The sequence below is a fragment of the Lepidochelys kempii genome, chromosome 3 (assembly GCF_965140265.1).
Source record: "Lepidochelys kempii isolate rLepKem1 chromosome 3, rLepKem1.hap2, whole genome shotgun sequence".
NCBI lineage: Eukaryota > Metazoa > Chordata > Testudines > Cheloniidae > Lepidochelys > Lepidochelys kempii.
Window position 1 is genome coordinate 661,424 of NC_133258.1, and position 21,122 is coordinate 682,545.

The window sequence follows — 21,122 nt, forward strand, 5'->3', positions numbered from 1 at the left end:
GCTGTAGCCCCGCCAGGGCCGCCCCCCGCCGCCCCCCTCGGCCCCCCACGGGCGGAGGTAGACGGGGCCCAGCACACATGGCAAAGAGGCGGTGTTTACTTATTTACAAAACAGTTTATTAAAATAGGAAACGATAGAAACTAGAGCCCGAGGCTCCAGGGGCCAGAGGCAGCGGCCCTGGCCCCTGGGGAAGGGGCTGCAGGGGGGAGCGGAGTGGGTGGGAACAGGCCTGGCTCAGGGGACTGGGAGCAGGGCTCAGAGCCCCCCAACCCCTCCAGGGCGACGTGGGGCAGAACTCACGCAGGACGGCCCACAGCTCCCCAGGCCCAGGGGCCAGTCTCCTACCCAGGGGGGCTCTAGGGCCAGCAGGGGGAAGAGCAGCACCCAGGTGCCCCTCCAGCAAGAGCCTGCTGGGGGGCACCTGAGAGTGCTCCAAACACCTGCTCCCAACCCCACCCCTGCCCAGCTCGCTCCAGGTCCAAGAGGGCAGTGACTACCCCTGCCCCGGGGCTCCAGCCCAGCCTCGGCCAAGCTGCTGCGTAACACACGTAAACAAGAGGGATAGAGAGCCACAGGGTGAAGCGCCAAGGGGCTGCTGGGGGCGAGGGTGAGCAGGGCGCGTTGCAGAACCCCCCTCACCTCTGCCCCGGGGGATGAGTACAGAACAGTGCTAGAGGCAGACAGCAGGTGTGGTGCGCATGGGGGTAGGGGGCTCCCCTCTTTTCTACCTTTAAATAAAAAGATTTCTGTCCTGTGCAAAAGAAAACCCACCAAACTTTGTACAGTTCCAACAGACCAAATACCATGCACATTCCCGCGGGCCGGCTGGCCACGCCGCCCCACACAATCCCAACAAAACACGGCTCAAATAATACTGACTCGCAAAGTCCCCTTTAATAGGCAGGCAGGGCAGACTGTCGCTGGGCCTGGCGACGGCACATGCAGGATGAGCTTCCAAGCGCAGCGTCTAGGGTCTCGCTGGTGCCCTACACAGATGGACAGACTCTGAAAAGGGTCATGGGCCGGCCAGCGTGGAGGGGCTGCTAGGATGACACGGTCACCGCCGTCAGGGCTCCGTTCCGGGCATAGAAGAACTTGCTGAACGCCTCTTCAAGTAAACAGGTAAGTCTGTTCTGGTCGGCCTGGGGAGAGCAGAGCAGTGAGCAGGGTGACTCTGCACGCCAGGCCGCCCCAGCTGGCACCCCCGGGCAGGCAGAGGGCAGGGGCAGGCAAGCTGGGCCATAGGCCTGACCAAGCCCACATCTGAGAGACTGGGGTGGAGGGAGCAGCAGGAGCCTGGCCCTGGAAGGGGAAGACTGGTGGGGACAGCAGGACAAGAAACCCTGTGGCCTGTGCGCTGAGGGGAGGGGCAGCCCACAAGCACAGCTAGGTGAGCAAAAGGGGCTGACACAGGAATAAGCTTGGAGAGGTGTGGGGGGGACCCATGCAGCCAACTCCCCCTCGTGCCAGCAGGGGTGAGGCAGGAGCTCACCTCACTGATGAACCCCAGCTGTACCAGCTCGGCCGCCAGCTCCTGGATATTGTCATCTACAACAGAGAGGACTGAGTGAGTCCTGGACTGGCGGGACGCCCCACAGCCCAGGGGAGGGGAAGGGCAGGTACTTACTGGGCAGTAAGTCACAGCTCAAGTGTCTATTCAATTTGTCTTCCAGTTTCAGCAGCAGCGTCAGCTGCAGGAGAAAGGTGGACATGAGAAGGAGCCGCAATTCCTGCATGAGCTGGGGGGCTGCCACGGCCCGGGTGGCCCCTGCCCTTTACTCCCCACCCTGCCCCCCTCCGTACTTCGAGCAGTGCCTGGAGCAGGCCCAGTACAATCCCCTCTGCTCCCCGCAGGACAGTATGCGCCACACCCAAGCCAGGAAATGCCAGGCTCTCTCCTGCACAAGGAGCGTGGATCCCGCAGGGACTGTGCTGCACCAGGTGGGCTGCCAAGCTCTGCCACGGATCACCAAGCCTGTCGTGGCTTTGGGCCCTGCATACTGGAGACCTGCCGGGGCAGCAGGGCTCAGCAGCCAGCACGTCCAGGCCACAGCACGGCTCACCCCACCACTGCTGCCAAGGGGGAGCCGAGACGTTTGAAGCAGCCTGTTCAGCAATGGTGCCTTAAGACCCTGCCCGTACAGAGCACACGTGTGCAAGAGGGAGACGGAAACGTACGTGGTGCTTGACTCCCTCCTCCACTGACTCAATGTTACACTGCATTAGCACCACCTGAAAGGGAAGCAGAGAGGCCACGTGACTCCAGCTGCCACTGCACGGTGCAGCCACTAAGGGGAGAGCAGCAGCAGCATCTCCTCCCCGTCTCACCTTGCGGGTCTCCACCTCAGCAGGTTCTGGCGTTGGGGTTTTCACTGACGGGGGGACAATGGGGGACTTCACCACCTCCTGCTGGGGCTGCTGGGGCCGAGGCATCCCAAAGGCTGTGAGTGGGTAGATGCCGTTCCTGCAAGAGGAGCAGCGTTATGGAGGGCGCTTGCCTTCTCCCGGTGAGCGGAGGCAGCGTCCAGGAACCTGCCCAGGGCCAGCTGCAGGCAGGAGAGTCTCACGGCATAGGAGGGGGATGGCATCTTACCTCACATCCTCCAGGAACTTGTCCAGCTCCAGTGCCGGGGACTGGGAGAAGCTGGAAAAAAAAAAAGGGGCAGTGAAGTCACAAGACAAGCCAAACCGAGCCTGTGCCGCCTCCCTGCCCAGTGCCATGGGGGGGCTTGCCTGACAGTTCTCTCCTCATTACAACCAGGAGGTAGAACCTCTCCCCTGTGCAATGCAGGGGCTGGAGGCTCTAGGACTAAGCCCTGCCCTTCAGCCTGGGCCCTCCAAGGGGCTCTTCCAAAGCTGAACACACTAGGAGCTTTAAGGGAAATTAAGCCCTAACACAACGGTAGCCCTGTCTCCCTGTTGACCAGCCTGTTAACACACCACAAAGTGTATTGCAGCCATTTAGCCAATGCCAGGAATCAATGGACAAGGAGAGGCCCTGCGAGTGGAGAAGGCACCCTGCTGCACAGCTGCTCTCCATCACTCACACTGTACTAGCAGAGAGGGATAAAGCAGAACTGTCAGAGGGCAGTAGAACAGGCAGAAATAGGTAGAAGTTCCATCCATATAAAGCAAGATCTTTGTAATTTAAGGACTTACTTGGGAACCAACCCAGTAGCACCTACCTACCAAAGGATGCTTATGAACACAGGAGCCTCCAGACTGAATCAGACCAGGTTCCCTGTCTTCTGACAGTGTCAGCACTAGATAATGCTGAGGAAGAGCAGAGAACCCTGGGGTAGCAGAGGTGGGATAATCTACCCCCCACATAGACCTCACCATGGTATCTAATAGCTGGAGATTGATGTAAGCCCTGAAGCAAGAGGTTTAATGTTGCTGCCACACTTATCAACTGTGATCATGCTGAATAGTTTTGATCCACACGTGTCCAGCCCTTTTCACATTTACTAAATTCTGGCTTCAGCCACTTTCTGTGGCAGTGTTCTGCATCAGGGTCGGCGTGTGTGTGAGAAAGTGTTTCCTTTTCTCCTTTCCCTTTTAATAACTGAACACTGCCATTCTTGTGCAGGGAGACCAGATGCTCCCGCTCTCCCTTCTCTACTATTGATTTTATATACCTCTCTGTCGTGTCCCCTCTTATTCATCTCCTTTCTAAGGTAAAAATCCCAATCTCTTCAGTCTTCCTGGAGAATTTTTACAGGTCCTTGATCATTCTCATTGCTCTTCTCTGAACCCCTTCCAGTTCTGCAATATCCTGGGAGATAAGGTGATTGAAGTACCCCATGTTGGCCACAGTTGGGGGGGGGGGGGTACACAGTTAAGTACATACCCAGGGACTTACCTAGATATGCCCAGATGGGCATGTTTTCCTTGTGATTGTCATCTTTATGGTATTTCAGCAAAGGGGACCATTTGGTCCCTGCCGAAAGCTACGAATTCGCTGGTTGTCATGGTTATTCCAAGATGTGTATGTGGAAGAGATTAAGAGTCATGTGACAGGTGGAATATTGTGTCCCAAAGCTGCTGGATGTGAAATTGGGCAAGAGGGGTGGTTCTCAGAGCTTATTCAATCACATGTAACAACAACGGATGTCTTTCTACCTAGCCCCACCAAGAGTCTACGATCTAGACAAGGTGTAGGCTTGGGCCTTTACACAAAGCACAAAAGAACCCAAGAAAAAGACCGTGAACAGGGGGATGACCAGGGACAAGCTGATTACAAAGGAGACAAAAGGTCTGGTTCTGTATAATAGGAGAAAGAAGGGCACAAGAGATTGTCCATTATAGAAGTGACATGCTGCCAGCATGAGTGTCTCATGGAAAGTGGCTCCCAGCTCTCTGGACTGGGCAGGAGTTACACAGACTGACCATTGGGTGAGAAATCCCTCAGACCGGAAAAGAACTTGCTAACACGTGTAGACGCCACAATGCATCTTCTGTTTTTCTTTTACCTGTCACCTGATGTTTCCAGCTCTTCTCCTTTCTGCTATTTGAATCTCTCAAGCTTTGTCCCAAACTGCCACTAGGTTTTACTAGAGACATGGCTCAGTGTTGTGTGCTAAGTACAGGGCAGATCTGTGGTGACGCTAGTGAAGGGGGGATGCTGCTTCCACAGAGGCAGCGAATCTCTGCACATTGCGTGTGTCCAGAAGTTGCGGGACTGGACACTTGAGTGTAATGAAGTGGTGTACACAGACAGGCTGGAGAGACTTTTGCCCCAGGGCCAGAGTAGAACTCAAGGGGTTAACTAGCCCCATACATTATCTCCACTCAGGCTCCCTAAGTGAGCCCTGGAGGCAAAGAGCTGGGGTATGCAAATTGTTTGCTTGCAGAAGGAAAGAACAGGGCTTGCAGAGCCTGGAGTGGGCTGCTTGTGTTGCCAGCAGCTGCTAGTTTTGGGCAGGTTCCCTCCAGGGGGCACAGAGAAGGCTCCCTTGCACCGTAAGCAGGTGGGAGCGATTCACCCTGTAGCCCAGGGGTAACACTGAAAGCATCAGTGACCAGCACTCCACCCAGAACCCATCTGAGGCCACACCGATTTACAGAACTGCATTAGAATGTTCTCTGTTCACTGCCCCACTCTCCATGCATCCTAACACGTTGTTTGCTTTTTTGACTGCCCTGCACAGAGCCCAGGTCTCACCAAACTGTCTACAGTGACGCTCCTGTGTGCAACTGAAGACTGCCACCACATCCCCAACTCTCTCCATTCCCAATGCGGATCAAAGCCCCTGTTCCTTCTGTGGAGGGACGGACACCAACCTTGCACAGCGTTTCCTCAGATGAGGCTTAGACACGTTCTTCCCACAGTGTCGCTAGGCCTTGGAGAGAGCCTCTGTTTGATTCCCGAATGGCTTCGCAAATGCCTAACAGGATTTTAACCTCTTGCCTGCAGCAACTATGAAGTCCTGTGGCCCCTGGACAGAAAAGTTTCTGGAGCGAAGAGAACAGCCTTCTCTCACAGCATAACAGAGAGAGGCATCAGTTTCAAAACTTGCCTTTCAGAGACAGCGGCAACTAGAAAAGCCAGCCACAAGCTTGTATAATTTGGCCAGTTTGAGGACTATCACCACCGGATAATGCTCACGTGGAGAGTCCCACGTACCTACATAAAGAATGCTCCGAGGGCTGGTACCCACTTTTCTACAGGGCTTGGCTTGTAGGACTCCAAGCATCCACCAGGAGACTAGTGTAGCCAAGGTTTCAGAGTAGCAGCCATGTTAGTCTGTATTCACAAAAAGAAAAGAAAGACTTGGGGCACCTTAGAGACTAACCAATTTGAGCATAAGCTTTCATGAATGCATCCAATGAAGTGAGCTGTCGCTCACGAAAGCTCATGCTCAAATAGATTGGTTAGTCTCTAAGGTACCACAAGTCCTCCTGTTCTTTTAGTGTAGCTAAGATCACCATAACTTTGCAATGATTATTATTTAGAGGCCAGTGCCCCCATGCCAGGCCCTGTACAGATGGCCCTTTCCCCAAAGTGCTTACTATATCGCTTTGCACCAGAAATGAAACTTGACTAAATAAAGTTTCCTGGTTGAGTTCTGTCTGGACAGCCTGAATGACCTGGTTTGCTGAACTGCACCTCAATTCCAATCCCCAAGCTGTGGATATTTTACTAAAAGATCTGCTCTAGGAATTACTGAGAGGCCTCTGTTGTACAGGAGTCAGACTAGAGGATCATAATGAACCCTTCCGGCCATGAAAACCTGTAGGTGGTCCAAATCTGCTTCAAGATCTGTTCTTTTCTGCATGTGCAATGGAGATTCCCTGTCCACCATAAGACAAGGAGGAGGACTTCACATCTCTTTTCCGTAGCCTTTATGTGAACTGTTATGAAAGGAAACAGGTTCTTCTCTGCCTGGGACAATATTTCTCTGAGACGCTCTGATCTTGGTTCTGTTCAGACATGCTACAGATTGAGCTGTCAAAGGGAACTAACAGGACATGGACTGAGAGATTGAAAAACTGTACAGCACAAGGGGTGAGCTTGAAACAGAGATTACCTCCTTCTGAGTGAGGAACAAGATGACCCAGGGGTTATTGTCTTCCAGCTATGCTCCCCACTCTGAGAAGCTTGCTAAGGGTCCAGAATAACCTGGGGTAGCTGTCAGCATATCTAGTTGGCAGCCAGTATCAAACAGAGTGCCCCAGGAGTCTGTCCTGGGGCCAGTTTTGTTCAACTTCTTAATTAATGATCTGGATGATGGGATGGATTGCACCCTCAGCAAGTTCACAGATGACACTAAGCTGAAGGGAGAGGTAGATATGCTGGCGGGTAGGGATAAGGTCCAGAGTGACCTAGACAAATTGGAAGATTGGACTAAAAGAAATCTGATGAGATTCAACAAGGACAAGTGCACAGTCCTGCACTTAGGACGGAAGAATCCCATGCACCGCTTCAGACTAGGGACCGAATGGCTGGGCAGCAGTTCTGCAGAAAAGGACCTAGGGGTTACAGTGGACGAGAAGCTGGATATGAGTCAGCAGGGTGCCCTTGTTGCCAAGAAGGCTAACGGCATACTGGGCTGCAATAGTAGGAGCATTGCCAGCAGATCGAGGGAAGTGATTATTCCTCTCTATTCAGCACTGGTGAGGCCACATCTGGAGTACTGCGTCCAGTTTTGGGCCCCCCACTACAGAAAGGATTTGACGAAATTGAAAAAGAGTCCAGCGGAAGCCAACAAAAATTATTCGGGGGCTGGGGCACATGACTTATGAGGAGAGGTTGAGGGAACTGGGGTTATTTAGTCTGCAGAAAAGAAGAGTGAGGGGGGATTTGATAGCTGCCTTCAACTACCTGAAGGGGGGTTCCAAAGAGGATGGAGCTCGGCTGTTCTCAGTGGTGGCAGATGACAGAACAAGGAGTAATGGTCTCAGGTTGCAGTGGGGGAGGTCTAGGCTGGATATTAGGAAACACTATTTCACTAGGAGGGTGGTGAAGCACTGGAATGGGTTCCCTAGGGAGGTGGTGGAATCTCCTTCCTTAGAGGTTTTTAAGGCCTAGCTTGACAAAGCCCTGGCTGGGATGATTTAGTTGGTCCTGCTTTGAGCAGGGGGTTGGACTAGATGAGCTCCTGAGGTCTCTTACAACCCCGATCTTCTATGATTCTATGTCTGCACTCTCTTCTGCCACAAAAGAACATTGGGATGGGATCCGGGAATGATGCCTAACCACATTGTAACCAATCAGTTGTTCACTTTTGGAGGTGCCCTGCCAGCAACCAACCAAAAAGACAATGTTTTGGATCTTTGCAAATCTCTACCATGTTGGTAATATTTAGGCCTATTTTGACTCCTGGGTGAACAATTTTCTGTATTGGGATCAAAAAGCTCTTGACTTTGAAGAACTGGTGGGTCTGAATCCTTTCCAGTAGCTGGCAAGGGACAGGTGGATCTGTTTTTCTGGAGACAGTAGATTCTGATATTGTCCAAAAGTGTTTCTAATTTGGGACCTGTGAGGACACCTGGATGGACTCTGAGTGCTGGGGAGGAGCTTGTGGATCACAGCAATTGCTGGTACCAGTGACAGTAGGCTATAGGGGACAGGTCCTGGAAGCTAAACTTAGTTTGCTAAGCAGAAGGTTTAACTCTCAGGCCCCTGTGTTATCCGTCTCTGAAATGTGCACTGGTCCAGCTAGACATGAATTCTCTGCATTGGTCTTCACGGCTGAGGAAGTGACGGAGATTCCCACCCTGAGCCAGTCTTTTTAGGTGACAAATCTGAGGAATTGTCCCAGATTGAAGTGGAGAAGATTTTGGAACAAATTCATAAATTAAACAGTAACAAGTCCCCAGGACTAGACGGCATCACCCAAGGGTTCTGAAGGAACTCAAATATGAAGTTGCAGGTACTAATTGTGGTATGTAACCTATCGCTTAAATCAGCCTCTGCACCAGGCAACTGGCAGACGGCAAACCGAACACCAATGATTCTTTAAAAAGGCTCCAAAGGCGGACGATGCTGGCAATTACGAGCCAGTAAGCCTGACTTCAGTACCGGCAAATGGGCTGAAGCTATACGGGCTTGGGTGGGAGGGAGTGGAATGGGAAGGGGGGGGGGGTCGAGCACCCACCAGGCAGAGGGGAAGTCGGCACCTATGGTCTGGTCTCTTGAGAAACCTCCTCGTTGTAGGATGAGTGAAAACAGAAAAATCATATGCTGGAAGGCCATCATGGTTGCCAAACACACCTTTACAGAACTTAAAGATAATCCGGTCATCTTTAGTTCTAAGATATAATCTAGCAAAAATGATAACAGAGGATGTAGAGAGAGAGGGGTGTGCATGTGTGTGTGTTAACAGCACTCCCTTTACATCCCCGGCACAGGTTGTTTTTAAGCTGTGCAAATCATGCCTTGAGCCAAAGAACCCCAAGGCCAGGGCAGCCTCCTGGGAGAGGAAATGCGGGACAATCTAGAGAGAGTGATTGGTTGACAAACAGCGAGCTGAGTGAGGTAAGGAAACCACGTTTGTCTCAGCCACGTTGGAACTACAAGAATAACCTAAGCTATGTCTTTCTCTTGAACAGCAGTTTGAACATCAGAGGAACTAGGGGAAATGCATACAGAAGTCCTGGACTCCAACAAAGGAGAAAGGCATCTCCCAGGGAGTGGTGACTTAGACCACCTTGAGCAGAACTCGGCACATTTCTTGTTTTTGGATGTGGTGATCTAGACTGTCTGTGGGACACCCCAACAGTGAAATACTCATTGGCGTATAGTGGGATCTATCTTCCATTCTTGATCTTGTGAGAAGCATCTGCTGAGAGAATCTGCTATGGTGTTTTGTACATCTGGGAGGTAAGATGCTGAGACATTGATCTGGTTTCATCTGCACAATTCCAAAATCTCACTGCTTCGGCGCAGAGGGAAGGCAATCTCGTTCCTCCGTGGCAGTTTATAAAAAACATGAATGACATGTGGTCCACCATTATCTTTATGTATTTTGAAATATTTGTATATTTCAACAGTGTGTCCTTGTTGCCAAGAAGGCTAACGGCATTTTGGGCTGTATAAGTAGGAACATTGCCAGCAGATTGAGGGACGTGATCGTTCCCCTCTCTTCGACATTGGTGAGGCCTCATCTGGAGTACTGTGTCCAGTTTTGGGCCCCACACTACAAGAAGGATGTGGAAAAACTGGAAAGAGTCCAGCGGAGGGCAACAAAAATGATTAGGAGACTGGAACACATGATTTATGAGGAGAGGCTGAGGGAACTGGGATTGTTTAGTCTGCAGAAGAGAAGAATGAGGGGGGATTTGATAGCTGCTTTCAACTACCTGAAAGGGGGTTCCAAAGAGGATGGATCTAGACTGTTCTCAGCGGTAGCAAATGACAGAACAAGGAGTAATGGTCTCAAGTTGCAGTGTGGGAGGTTTAGGTTGGATATTAGGAAAAACTTTTTCACTAGGAGGGTGGTGAAGCACTGGAACGTGTTCCCTTGGGAGGTGGTGGAATCTCCTTCCTTTGAGGTTTTTAAGGTCAGGCTTGACCTGAAAGCCCTGGCTGGGATGATTTAATTGGGGATTGGTCCTGCTTTGAGCAGGGGGTTGGACTAGATGACCTCCTGAGGTCCCTTCGAACCCTGATATTCTATGACCCACCCTCTGCTCCCGGCAGTTGCAGCCAGACGGTATCTGGTAAGCATCCCACCCACTACCCTCTTTAGACTTTAAAACCAATTTTTCATCCAACCTTGGGACGGAATCTTCCCAGTCCCGTTGAACTGGACATTGACAAAGAAGAAAAGCTGTCGGTGTCTGCCCCCTTCCTCCCCAGCCCGCTCCTGTGCACAGGAACAAGCTGCTTTGCACACACCACACCACCTTGCAGATTCCAAACCCTGCCCCCATCCTTTGATTGGCTGATCCCTATTGAGACGGACATATCCAGGGATGCTCAGCTCAAGCTAAATCTGCCAGAGAGCAGTCCACAGGGGTCACTTTAGACCCAGAAGTGACAGTCAAAGGCTGGGAAATCCTGGATGTGTGGTTCCTAGAAGAAGACTTGCATACAGCACCTGTCCGGGGGGGGCTCTCCCTAGGCAGCAGAGATAGTGGGTCAGACACTTGCCAAGTTCCATTTGGCTGCCATAGGCAGCCAGAGGGAACTGAAGGAAGGCCGTGGCTGCTCCGCCCTTTGTGCGGCTGCAAGAGGCGGCACAGGGCACATGCACAGCCCCAGACACGGCTATTCAAGACTCCACTCACACGCATGAGGTGCATATGCACCTACAGTGGGATCCACCTTGGCGACAGCTCAAAGAAAAACAAGTTTCTTACCAGCATGGCTGCAGAGAGAAGCTTTAAAATGCAGGCAGGAAAGAAGAGACCCTTTCACTGGTTACTCAGTAAATTCCCCCAATTCTGAAGTCTTGGGGTACAGTGAGTACGACAGAAGCGGCCTCAGAGTTAGGCCTGAAGCATTGACCAACTTCAGCACTGACTTCTGGGGGTAGCCTGACCCGGCAGGGAGGAGACTGAGCCGCAGGTCAGCGAAGCTAGCCTATCACTCCTGCTTCCCAGCCCAGCCCAGCCCATGGGATACTGCCTTTCCGGAGCCAAATCCCCTCCCTGGATCAGTCCAGGCACATGGAATAATGGCTGCTCTGGGTAGTCCCATTTGGATCAGAACAACCCAGAACAGCCAAAAGACTGCCCCTCCCACACCCCCACCATCTGTTCTCTTCCTCCAGTTTCTCCACCTCTGCAACCCCCCCGCCGTGGAGACAGCCAGGCTGGCTTCCTCTCACTCCCAGGCTCTTTGGGCCATCCCCACACAATGAGTCAGCTCCCACCAGAGCAGAGTTTGGGAGCTTCACATGCTCAGCATTATGCTCTTGGTGGCAGGGCCTGTCTTTGTACAATGCCTGGCATAGAGGGGTTCTGGCCAAGGACTGGGGCTCCCAGGTGCGACAGTAATACAGACCATAATGTGCTGGGCAGCTCTTGCTGTTCACTGCAGCAGTGTGGGGAGGTTAGCTCTCCTGCAGAGAGGGGTACTCACATCATCTTGACTCCCTCCCTGTCTGTGTGGTTGATCTCTGCCAGCACTGCATTCATGTCCATGTTTTTGGTCATTTCTTCTAGAGCGTTTTCAGGAATCATATCTGCACAGAAGAAGAAGATTACACCCACACTGTCCTAACCCTGCCCAATTTGCCTGAGGGCTGCAGGAAGCCATGGGATGCAGCTCTGAGACATCCACACTGCTCTGCAGCAGGCAAGGCACTGCCAAGGGATGGACACGCAAATGCTGCAGCCACCCCAAGCCTCGCATTCCAGGCTAAGCTTCCGGCTTCCCAATGCTGGGATGGCTGTAGGGTGGTGAGCTGCTGGAGTCTCCTGAAAGCACAGAGCAAATTGTGCCCTGGATCTCATACTCACGCTGGTGTCCAACGATACAATGAGCAGCCAGTAACTTCATGGAGGGCACCTCGAACAGAGCTTGGTTGAAGAGGAGCTCCCGAGCAGTGGGACGTTTCCCAGGGTCCAGCTCCAGGCACTTCTGAATGAACTCCTACAAGGCAATAAGCCAGACATAGGAAGGCACATCAGACAGAGCCAAGAGGGTGCTGCTGCCAGGGGCCAAATCTGGGCCCTGCATGTCAACAGGCATATTTCTAACACTGCCTTGTACTCACCCTCTGCAAGGGGTCCTCCAGCAGCTGGATGGCGCTGTTAATAGCCTCCTGGGGCACATAGGATGACTCACCATTACCCTGGATTTCCAGCACCGCCATCTGCCAGCAGAAACAAACATCAGGCCCAGCTGAGCCCAGGTGGCCTAGTCACTCTACCAGAGTTCAGCCCAAGTGAGTTACTCCCGGAATTGTGGGGGCGGGGAGAGAACGGAGGGAAACTCCATATTGCCAACTCTTGTAATTTGATCAGATGATATTTGGTGTTTCTTGTAAAGTACCAGCCCTTGGAGGCATGTGATTAAGTGAGAATCTCTGCATATTATATATATATTTTCATTCCTCATGATTGTAGGGACAAGCCTGAACGCAGGACTCTAACATGGCCTAATGGCTCAGAAAGCAAATAAAAGCACCCACTGTTATTTAAAATCATAGTTTATCTCTCAGCTAGGTCTAATTTCCAGTCCAGCTCAGGATTTGCTGGGGTCTTACTCATGGTTTTTGAGCTCTCGGGGTTGGCAATACTGGATCCAATTGTAGGAGAGTAACTGAGCTGGCTGCAGGGAATGGTTCCACCCCTGCACTCCCTCAGGAACTATCTGGACTGCTGCCATAAGTTTGCCAAAATTGTCCCTGCTCCCAGTGACTCCAGTGACCCAGAACAAGCTGGAAAGGCTATTTCCCCCAATACCATCAGAAAGGTAGCTAAGGAAATGCCTTCAGCAGTGTTGCTACCCACAGTTCAGAGGGAACCTCAAAGAGCCACCAAGGCTACCCCATCCACTTCCAATGGCAGCCCAACACACAGATGGGAGTGTTGTAATAACTGGGGTCTAGCTGCCTGAAAACAGTGTTGGAAAGAGAGCGAAAGCTCAAAAGCATTACAATCACCTATGCCAACCGCGGACAAGCACAGACAGAGACTGAATTAGTCCAAACAAAGTTTAGCTGACACCACCCAAGGACTGTGTTGAAAGCGTCACTGGGAACCAACGTGAGAGAAGAATCAGAATGGACCAAATTGGAAATTGGACCTAGTTGAAAGATAAACTATGGGATGGACTATTTTGCCCATTGCCCCCTTCTGAGGAGTCACGTGGCGAAAACAGACTCCTGGGGGATTCCCTTGAGCAAAGGCTGACAGGCCTCTGCTTCACTCCAGAGCCTGACTGATTGTGCTCGAAGAGCCTCATTCATCAGGAGGGCCAGACTAGTGAGGACCCCAGACTGATAATCACAAGATCCTGCTCCGTTTTCCCCTCTCTCCTGCGCTTCTTTCCATCCCCCACTGCTTTTCACACCAGCAATGACCCGCACAGTCTTGGTATGGTGGGATGAAGTGGCACACGCACCTCTGCCCAGCCTGAGAAGCAACAGTGATGGAGCAGGACCCCCCCAAAACCAGCCCGATGGCGTCACACACCAGAGAGGTGTGCTAGGGTCCAAAGTCGAGGCCGACTTGCTAGCCCAGAACATCTGTCTGATTGACCAAGGCCCTTGCATCCCAAGATTAACAAAAAGCCATATTTCCTGCCCCTTTTCTAATCTCTTCTGCTGGTCTGTTTTGTCAAAGGCAGGAAAAGTAACCACCACTCACAACAGTCAACTCAAAATTCAACAGCACTAACCCTTTCTTCTCCACTAAGGACTGCTTGACAAAATAAGAGTGACAAATATCCTCTCTAAAAGAGGTCTGATAAGTTTTGATTATGTTTGTTTTGCATCACAATTCCAATTCAAAATGCTCTGATTCTTTTTTTCCCTGTCTCCCCTAATCAATAAACTTCCAACTTTGGCATGAATGTTCTAGAGCAGTGGTGCTCAGACTTTTCCAGTTGTGCCCCCTTGCCTGTAACGGAATTTGTCCATGCCCCTGCCCCCCACCCCATTACTGCACAGCCAAGGCTCTCTCAGCAGCGGAGCTTGGGCTGAAGGTGGAGCTGGTCTGGGGGCAGAACCAGCCTGGGGACAGAGCGAGGCTGCGGCTGGGGGGTGGAGAGGGAACGGGGACAGAACCAGGCTGGGGACAGAGCTAGGCTGGGGGTGGAGAGGGAACAGGGGCAGAGTTGGGCATGGAGGCAAAGCAGGACTGGGGGTTGAGAAAGGAGCAAGGCTATGGGTAGAGCTCCCTCCCTGCCCCCTGTGGAGACTGGCCCAGTCCAGGCCCACCATGCGCCACCCCAAATGCTCCTCTGCGCCCCCCTGGGGGGGGTGCACACCATAGTTTGGGGACCACTGTTCTAGCGTTTGCCATGGGACTAAGCACACAGAGGTCTCTGTGCTCAAAACTCCGAACCATGTCTAACTCTTCAGTGTTGTGCAGCAACAGGGTCACGTTAAACACTTGTGACTTTCTGGTCTCATTGATGCCATCAAAATTAACTCAACTGCAACTCCGGCAGCGTTCACTGAGGAGGTCGCCTCAGCCATTTCCAATGACAAATGTTTGCATGATAGATGAAGGTGTCTCCAAAGCACCCGATCTTATCATAGAATCACAGAGTTGGAAGGGACCTCTGGAGGCCATCTAGTCCAACCCCCTGCCCAAGAGCACAGCTCATCGGGGCAGAGCCCTGCTGCCCTGGCACATAAGGACCAATAAAACATGATTCCCTCTGCAGTGACCAACTCAGGTTACAAACTGCTGCTCTCCTCAGAAGAGACGATCAGTGAACTCCTCCTCAGGAAAACACGCTGCTCACTTAGAGTCGGCACTTTGAGACCCTGGACAAGAATTGGGGGAATTGTCATGTACACATTTTGTTTGGTCTCCTGTGGAAGCAGGCGAAAATCTGTCAACTACTGCAAAGGCTTCTGTACTGTCCAGTTCTTCCTGTGCCCGCACCAGATTCTTCATACCCCCGGCTGGGAAGAATACTACTGGACTGCACTCTTCACTCCTTTCCTCTCGTCTCCAACGGGTGCTGCCTCACCAGCTCCCTGTCTGCTTTGTTCTTCCGGGGCATTTATTTGCCCCCATGTGTCACTCCCACTATTGATTTTCATGCTCCCCAGACTCGGGTTGCAAATTACCGTAACGTCACTGCTGCATGCATTGAGAAATACCTACTTTCCATAGCAGCAATGGAAGCGATGGGCAATCAGCGAGGTCAGATGAGAATCCCTTGTTACCACAGACCCCTTGGAACTCAAGGAGGTAGTTTAAGATTTTTTGCTTCAAAGGGTTATTTTTGTATTGTTAGTCTGGACCCCTCCCTGCGTCTCCTATTGTTAGGCTGCAGGGGCTTACATTATGGACTGCAGAGTTCTCTACCTGGTCTGTTTCCTGAAACCGGTTGCAGATTATATTTTTTCTGCTGAACTCCCGATTCCTTGGCTCAGGCCTGGTGAACACAGGGACATAGGAATTTTCAGGCCAAATCAGAGCAGGGGTCCAACTACCCCCATCTCCTGGCTCCAAGAGTAACCAGCACCAGCTGCTTCAGAGTTAGGAAAAAGAAGCCCCAAAATGGACAATTATAGAATAAACTGCCCAGGGCCAGTTCTGCCTAATCTCAGGCAGATGGTTTATGCCCTGAAGCAGGAAGCTTCGTATTCCTTATTAAACTGTATCAAACCTGGGGTGGCTCAGATTCCCCATAAAAATTCGCCCTCCTCCTTTGACTCCTACTAAGCTTCTGGCCTCAATATCTTGTGGCACCGAGTTCCACAAGTTACTTGTGACATTTGGAACAGGAAAATCCACCCAAAGGAGACCAATACAGAGGACAGACACTGATGGAGAGGCCCCAACCCGCCCAAATCCTTGTCTAGCATGTTACTGCCAGTGGGGGGGATGCAGCAGGGGGAGGGCATGGACCTTGGTGACATAAATGGTTGGACTGCTGCTGAGCGATTGGGGGATAATGAGTAACTCCAACAGAGAGGATTCTTGTTTCACTCAGACATCCCTCCCCGTGCCCAGAACATACCCCCATGCCATCTCCCTTCCCGCTAAGACAAGAGGAGCCCTGCCCACTCACCTCAAGCGCACACATCCCGAAGGAGTAGATGTCCACAGCAGTGGTGACATTGGTGACTTCTGTAACACAGGAACAAGGCTCCACAGTCAGTCCCCAACAGGACAGGCCCAGCACCTTAGAGCACTAGGAGCTGCCACACCAGGCAGTGAAATCCTGCAGACCCCTCCCGTCCACTGCTATTCCAGGGACAAGGGCTCCCAGTGGCTGCAGATCAAGGCCACGCAGCCCCAAGGGGAGTAGCATTAGCTCCCCTTAGCTGCAGCCTCTCATGGGATATGCAGGTAATAGCCACCCACAGACCGGCTACTAGCAAGACACAGGCCAGCCATACCACACCCAAGGCCTGCGGGCACTGTGCTGCTGTACTGTACCTCCGTACTCTGGGGCGAAGAAGTGCAGGTTCTTCTGCTCCTCACGACACGTCTTCACATGGTTGTTGATGGTGTCTGGTGCCACTGGAAGAGAGTCACAGACGCTTACAATGCAGTAATCCTTGCCAGCTGGGCCCCAGGCTGCTCAGGGGGACGGCACAGCTGTGCATACTGACCCCAGGCACCAGCTCCCTCATCTCACACGGAGGTGGGAGCTCCTTCCCCATGCACGGGAGAGCAGAGGGGCACTGGAATGTTTCTCTACCCTGTTCCCTTGACTGCACACTCACTGAGGAGACCTGGTCTTGGGCTCAAACAGCAACTGTGGAGTCCCTGGTTCCTGCAGAGGAAGCAGCAGCTAAGCAAGGCCTCTCAAGTTTACAACCAAGCCTGAAGGCTCCCAGCTCAGATCCACAGCATTCAGCCACTTGAAGCTTGGCTACAGAGGCACTGAGTTTCAGACAGATTGACAGCTCTGCAACGAGGCTACTTGTTCCATGGCCAACAAGTTGTTGCTGGTACAGATTCTGCTCTGCTCAGAGGGGTCTCTCAGTAGGGCAGAGCCAAGCACAAAGACCACCAGTACAGAGAACAGATACCCTGATGGAGAAGGCCCAGCCAGCCCAGTGCCTCTGTGGGTCTACCTATGGATGCCTGCAGGAGGCCTCTGCCAGGAGCACTCGGCCTACCGGCAGCTGCAACATGGCACCAAAGCCAGCAGTGAGGGCAAGCAGAGCAGCATGAGCACGTGGGACTTCCGAGGGGAGGGGATAAGCTCCTGAGACAACTCGCTCCATTAGGGGATTATGGACAAGTTTCCAAGAAGGAACAGCAGTCTAAACATTAGCCCCGCAAGCTGTGGGGAGGAAAAATCAAGGTAAATAGAGAACACAAGGGTTCCCTCCTTTCTAGCACTCACCCCTCCCTGGAGCACAGCCACTCCTGCACCAAAGTCCTCCCAACACTACCTCATCTCCTTGTGACAGGGCATCCACACCCTCCCACCCACAATCCTACAAAGTAGCAACACTTAACTCGGAACGTTCTCCCACTAGTTACTCCTGGGAGAATTCTGCGTCACTGTGCATGCTCAGAATTCATGTCCCCTGCAGATTTGTTTTTTCTCTCGGCAGAAAATACACTCTGCCAGAGAGGCTCTGCAGTTATGCCTTTCAGCCACCAGGTGCTGCTGTGGTGCCAGAACAGAGGACAGCCAGCTCACCAGCCATAGCAGTCAGCCGCCAATAGGGAGGGGTCAGAGTCTGCGTTCCTCACAGCACCATGCCCACGAGGCCAGGTGAGGAGGCATGAGATATGGGGGGAGACACAGAGAACAGGGCACACGGAGCTGCTGGGAGGGTCAAAGACTGGGGTTCAAAAGGGCTAGTGGGGGGAATGGACTGGGGTGGGGGCTGAATGGGAGTGGGGGTGCAGGGCCACATGGGGACAGGGGCAGATGTGCCTGACTGAATGGGAGAGGCTAGGGATCAGCCAAGTCTGCATGGGGAAGGCTCCCCAAAAGTCTCCACCCCCCAAAAAACCCTGTTCCATTCTTCTTCCACCCACACCCAACAACCCTCCAGGTTTGCTCCCAGGCTCCCATCTAGCAATTACTTCCCTCTCCCCAAACATTTGCCCTGTTTTTGAGGGGTGTGCGTAATACATTTCTGTATTGTAGTTTAACTGAGTTACTCAAAGGTCTGTATTAATATGCCTAGTAAGGAATCTATTTGCCAAAAAATGTCCAGAATCTTTTTTGTCGTCAACTGTTACAAATATACTTGCTGACAGGTATTTTGAAATAGGTGTGACTATTATTTTGATAAATAAAATACGCAGAATTTTAAAATATTTCTGTTTGAATGGGAGACTCCACACAGTGCTTGTTTCAAAAAGGTAGAGATTGTTCTATTCCAAAAGGAGGAACAACAGGAAGAAACTAAAAGGAATTTCACACTGAGTGAGCTCAGACTAGTCAACAGCCTCAAGAAAGCCCTGTCACTTGGGCTGCAGAAAAGCCTTGGAGAACAGACTGTAGATACAATCCTGCCCCAGGCTCCCAGGGGCCAGGACCTAACAGGGTGTTTTCATCTCTTATATCCGTGTTTCTATGAATGAACAGAGTGCTCTGCAACAAGAGAACAGAACTAGGAGAAGAAGGATGTCATCACTGGAGATAACTCAATGCGCAGCTGCAGTCAAGAAAAACAAAAACAATATTAGGATGCATAAGGAATGGCATAGAGAATATTAAAATATTCTGCCTTCATGTAATCAAGGATGCAGCCTCATCTGTATACTACATGCAGGATTGGTCATGCCATCCTCAAGGGCACTGCAAAATTAGAGGGGGTTCAGAGAAGGATGACGAGAATGATCAAGGGCTTGGGAAAACTGCTCTGGAGAGAGTTTAAGAGATAAATGCAAGAGAACATGACAGAAGTCTAAAATAATGAACCGTCTAAAGAAGGGAGGTTAGGAGAATCTGTTCTCCCTGGTTCATAACACAAAAACACAGGGACATTCAATGAGATTAATATAGGTGGGATTTTCAAAACCGATAAAGTACTTTTTCACACAAAGAGTAATTAGCTTGTGAAACTCTCTGCTGCAGGAAGTCCTTGAGGCCAAGAAGCTACCAAGATTTAAAGAGGGACTGGACATTTACCTGGGTCACAAGAATATCCAGTGTCTTCATAATTAACAATAGTTCTGGAAGGAAGATTAAACCACCTGCTTTGCAGGTTAAACTAATCTGTAACTACCAGGGATTAGGAGGCTTCTTATATCTTTCTTTGGAGCACCTGGCTCCGGCCACTGGATGATATGGATTATGGACCTGAGCCATACTGGCAGCTCCTGGGCTCCCTAAATCTCCCAAGGGGAAAAGCAAAGCAGCTTACCAATGACGGGACATGTGACCCTCTCCTGTGCAGCAATATGCCCAAGGGGATGCACAGAGGAGCAGGAGCAGACCCCAGTGCTCCTGCCAGAACAGAGACTCCGAAGCAGAATGAAGGACTGAAACAACAGGGACCTCTCTAGTAACACTCCAGCTGCTCCCATTCCCGCTATAAACAGCTTCCTCCCTCACACAGTACTACAGGGAAACTTACCAACACTAGGAACAGGAGGCAAACAGTGCAAGATACTAGCAACACAGACAGTACACCAACACCAAACAGGCACCAGCATCACAGCAAAGGATATACCTTGTTCCAAGTAGCGCCCCTGCAGCTTTCACAGATGTCTGTTTCACAAGGGCAGGCTAAGGCACCGCACAGAAGTAGTCAAATGGGCCCCCTACTATCCAAGTCTCTGCCTGAACAGAGACCATGACTGCAAAGAACAAACCACATGAGGCACCTTCCACAACAGGCAGAGTGTGTGGTCAGATGTTGGGCTGCGTGTATGTGTTCTCCACGTGCTGTCCCAGCTCTGCACAGACAGCTGGCACAGCAGACCTCAAGCGAACCACCCAATGACCACAAGATCCATTAAGGAGCAAAGGCACTCGCCCCGATTTATTGTCCAAGTGCAGTAATAGCACCTGGCAGACTGAGGAGATTAAGACATGTAAGCCCATGACAATGGACACAGCTCAGTGAATGGCTGGTTTTTCCATTCCCCTCTAGGCTGGCCAGAGACACTCCCTTTGAGGTTCCATTTTATACATCCATAGAAACAAGTTACGTACTGCCCCTTTGACATAGTTAGTTGACACCCTTTGATGTAGCCAGTTACCACCCATCACCTTGTACATGTCTATCCATCACACGGTCATCCTGACTATCTTTAGGATGGGTCAGCGTGTTCCTGTTATCTTCAGGGAATGTGTTGATATCAAGGTGTTCTGGTATGACCCTTCTGGAATATGTTCGCGTGCGTGCTCTGTGTCCAGCACTTCTTAGGAAGGTGCATTTCTGCAATATCAGCCCTTTGTTTGCCAGATTGTGAGCAGGCCCTGCATAACTCACAACCTGACTCTGCTTTATATCAGCAAAGTTTTGACCACTACTTTAGCCCAGGCCTCATACCAGGCCTCTGCTACAAGGCCGTAGGTCTCAGGCCCTCCTTCTACTACAGTGGAGAGCCTGCAGAGCAGAGATATGTACCCCCATGGAGTGGGGGAAGAACAAAGACAACACCCTTGTGCTTCAGCCTCCCCTCCCTCCTTTATCCAACTCAGTTCTAAACAGAGGTGTAACCTCATAGGAGCTATGAGCAGAGGGGACAGTACCCGGCAGGGACCACTTCCAATGACAGGTCTACAAACTTGGGCCAAACTAATTCACAGGCTCTTTTAAAAGAGCGGTTGGGTTTTGTGTAAATACAATGCAACTACTTTTGCTTCGCAGCCCAACATCATTAGCTAAACCTCAGTGTTCACTGATGATTCACTAATAGGAAGGGGGATCAGCATGGCAGCCATGGGAGAACCTCACCTGAGGACTTCGTTAGCACAGTTGGTAAAGAAGAGCTCGCTGCAGCAGGAGTGGCTTGCGCTCCCAGGTAAGGGAAAGACAAAGCGAAGGCTGTCACCAAGTGAAGCAGAAGCGACGTCGTCTCCCACCCTCAGTCCATAGCTGTTGTATACCCAC

At 51.5% G+C, this 21,122-nt stretch overlaps 1 protein-coding gene across 4 annotated transcripts in view; it reads right to left on the reverse strand.

Annotated features, from left to right (window-relative positions):
* Window positions 1–94: 94 nt before the first annotated feature.
* Window positions 95–21,122, reverse strand: part of NRBP1 (nuclear receptor binding protein 1) — a 77,942-nt gene continuing 56,914 nt past the window's right edge. For 3 of the 4 annotated variants that reach the window (XM_073335404.1, XM_073335405.1, XM_073335407.1), the window contains 11 exons: window positions 16,522–16,605; window positions 16,151–16,209; window positions 12,168–12,266; window positions 11,911–12,043; window positions 11,531–11,633; window positions 2,594–2,644; window positions 2,329–2,464; window positions 2,179–2,232; window positions 1,628–1,691; window positions 1,493–1,548; window positions 95–1,142 (listed from right to left, as the gene is read on the reverse strand). In XM_073335404.1, coding sequence (XP_073191505.1) covers window positions 1,044–1,142; window positions 1,493–1,548; window positions 1,628–1,691; window positions 2,179–2,232; window positions 2,329–2,464; window positions 2,594–2,644; window positions 11,531–11,633; window positions 11,911–12,043; window positions 12,168–12,266; window positions 16,151–16,209; window positions 16,522–16,605 — 938 coding nt within the window. In that variant the 3' untranslated portion in view covers window positions 95–1,043. The remainder of the gene's footprint in view (window positions 1,143–1,492; window positions 1,549–1,627; window positions 1,692–2,178; window positions 2,233–2,328; window positions 2,465–2,593; window positions 2,645–11,530; window positions 11,634–11,910; window positions 12,044–12,167; window positions 12,267–16,150; window positions 16,210–16,521; window positions 16,606–21,122) is intronic. The other variant, XM_073335406.1, reaches the window with a different exon arrangement.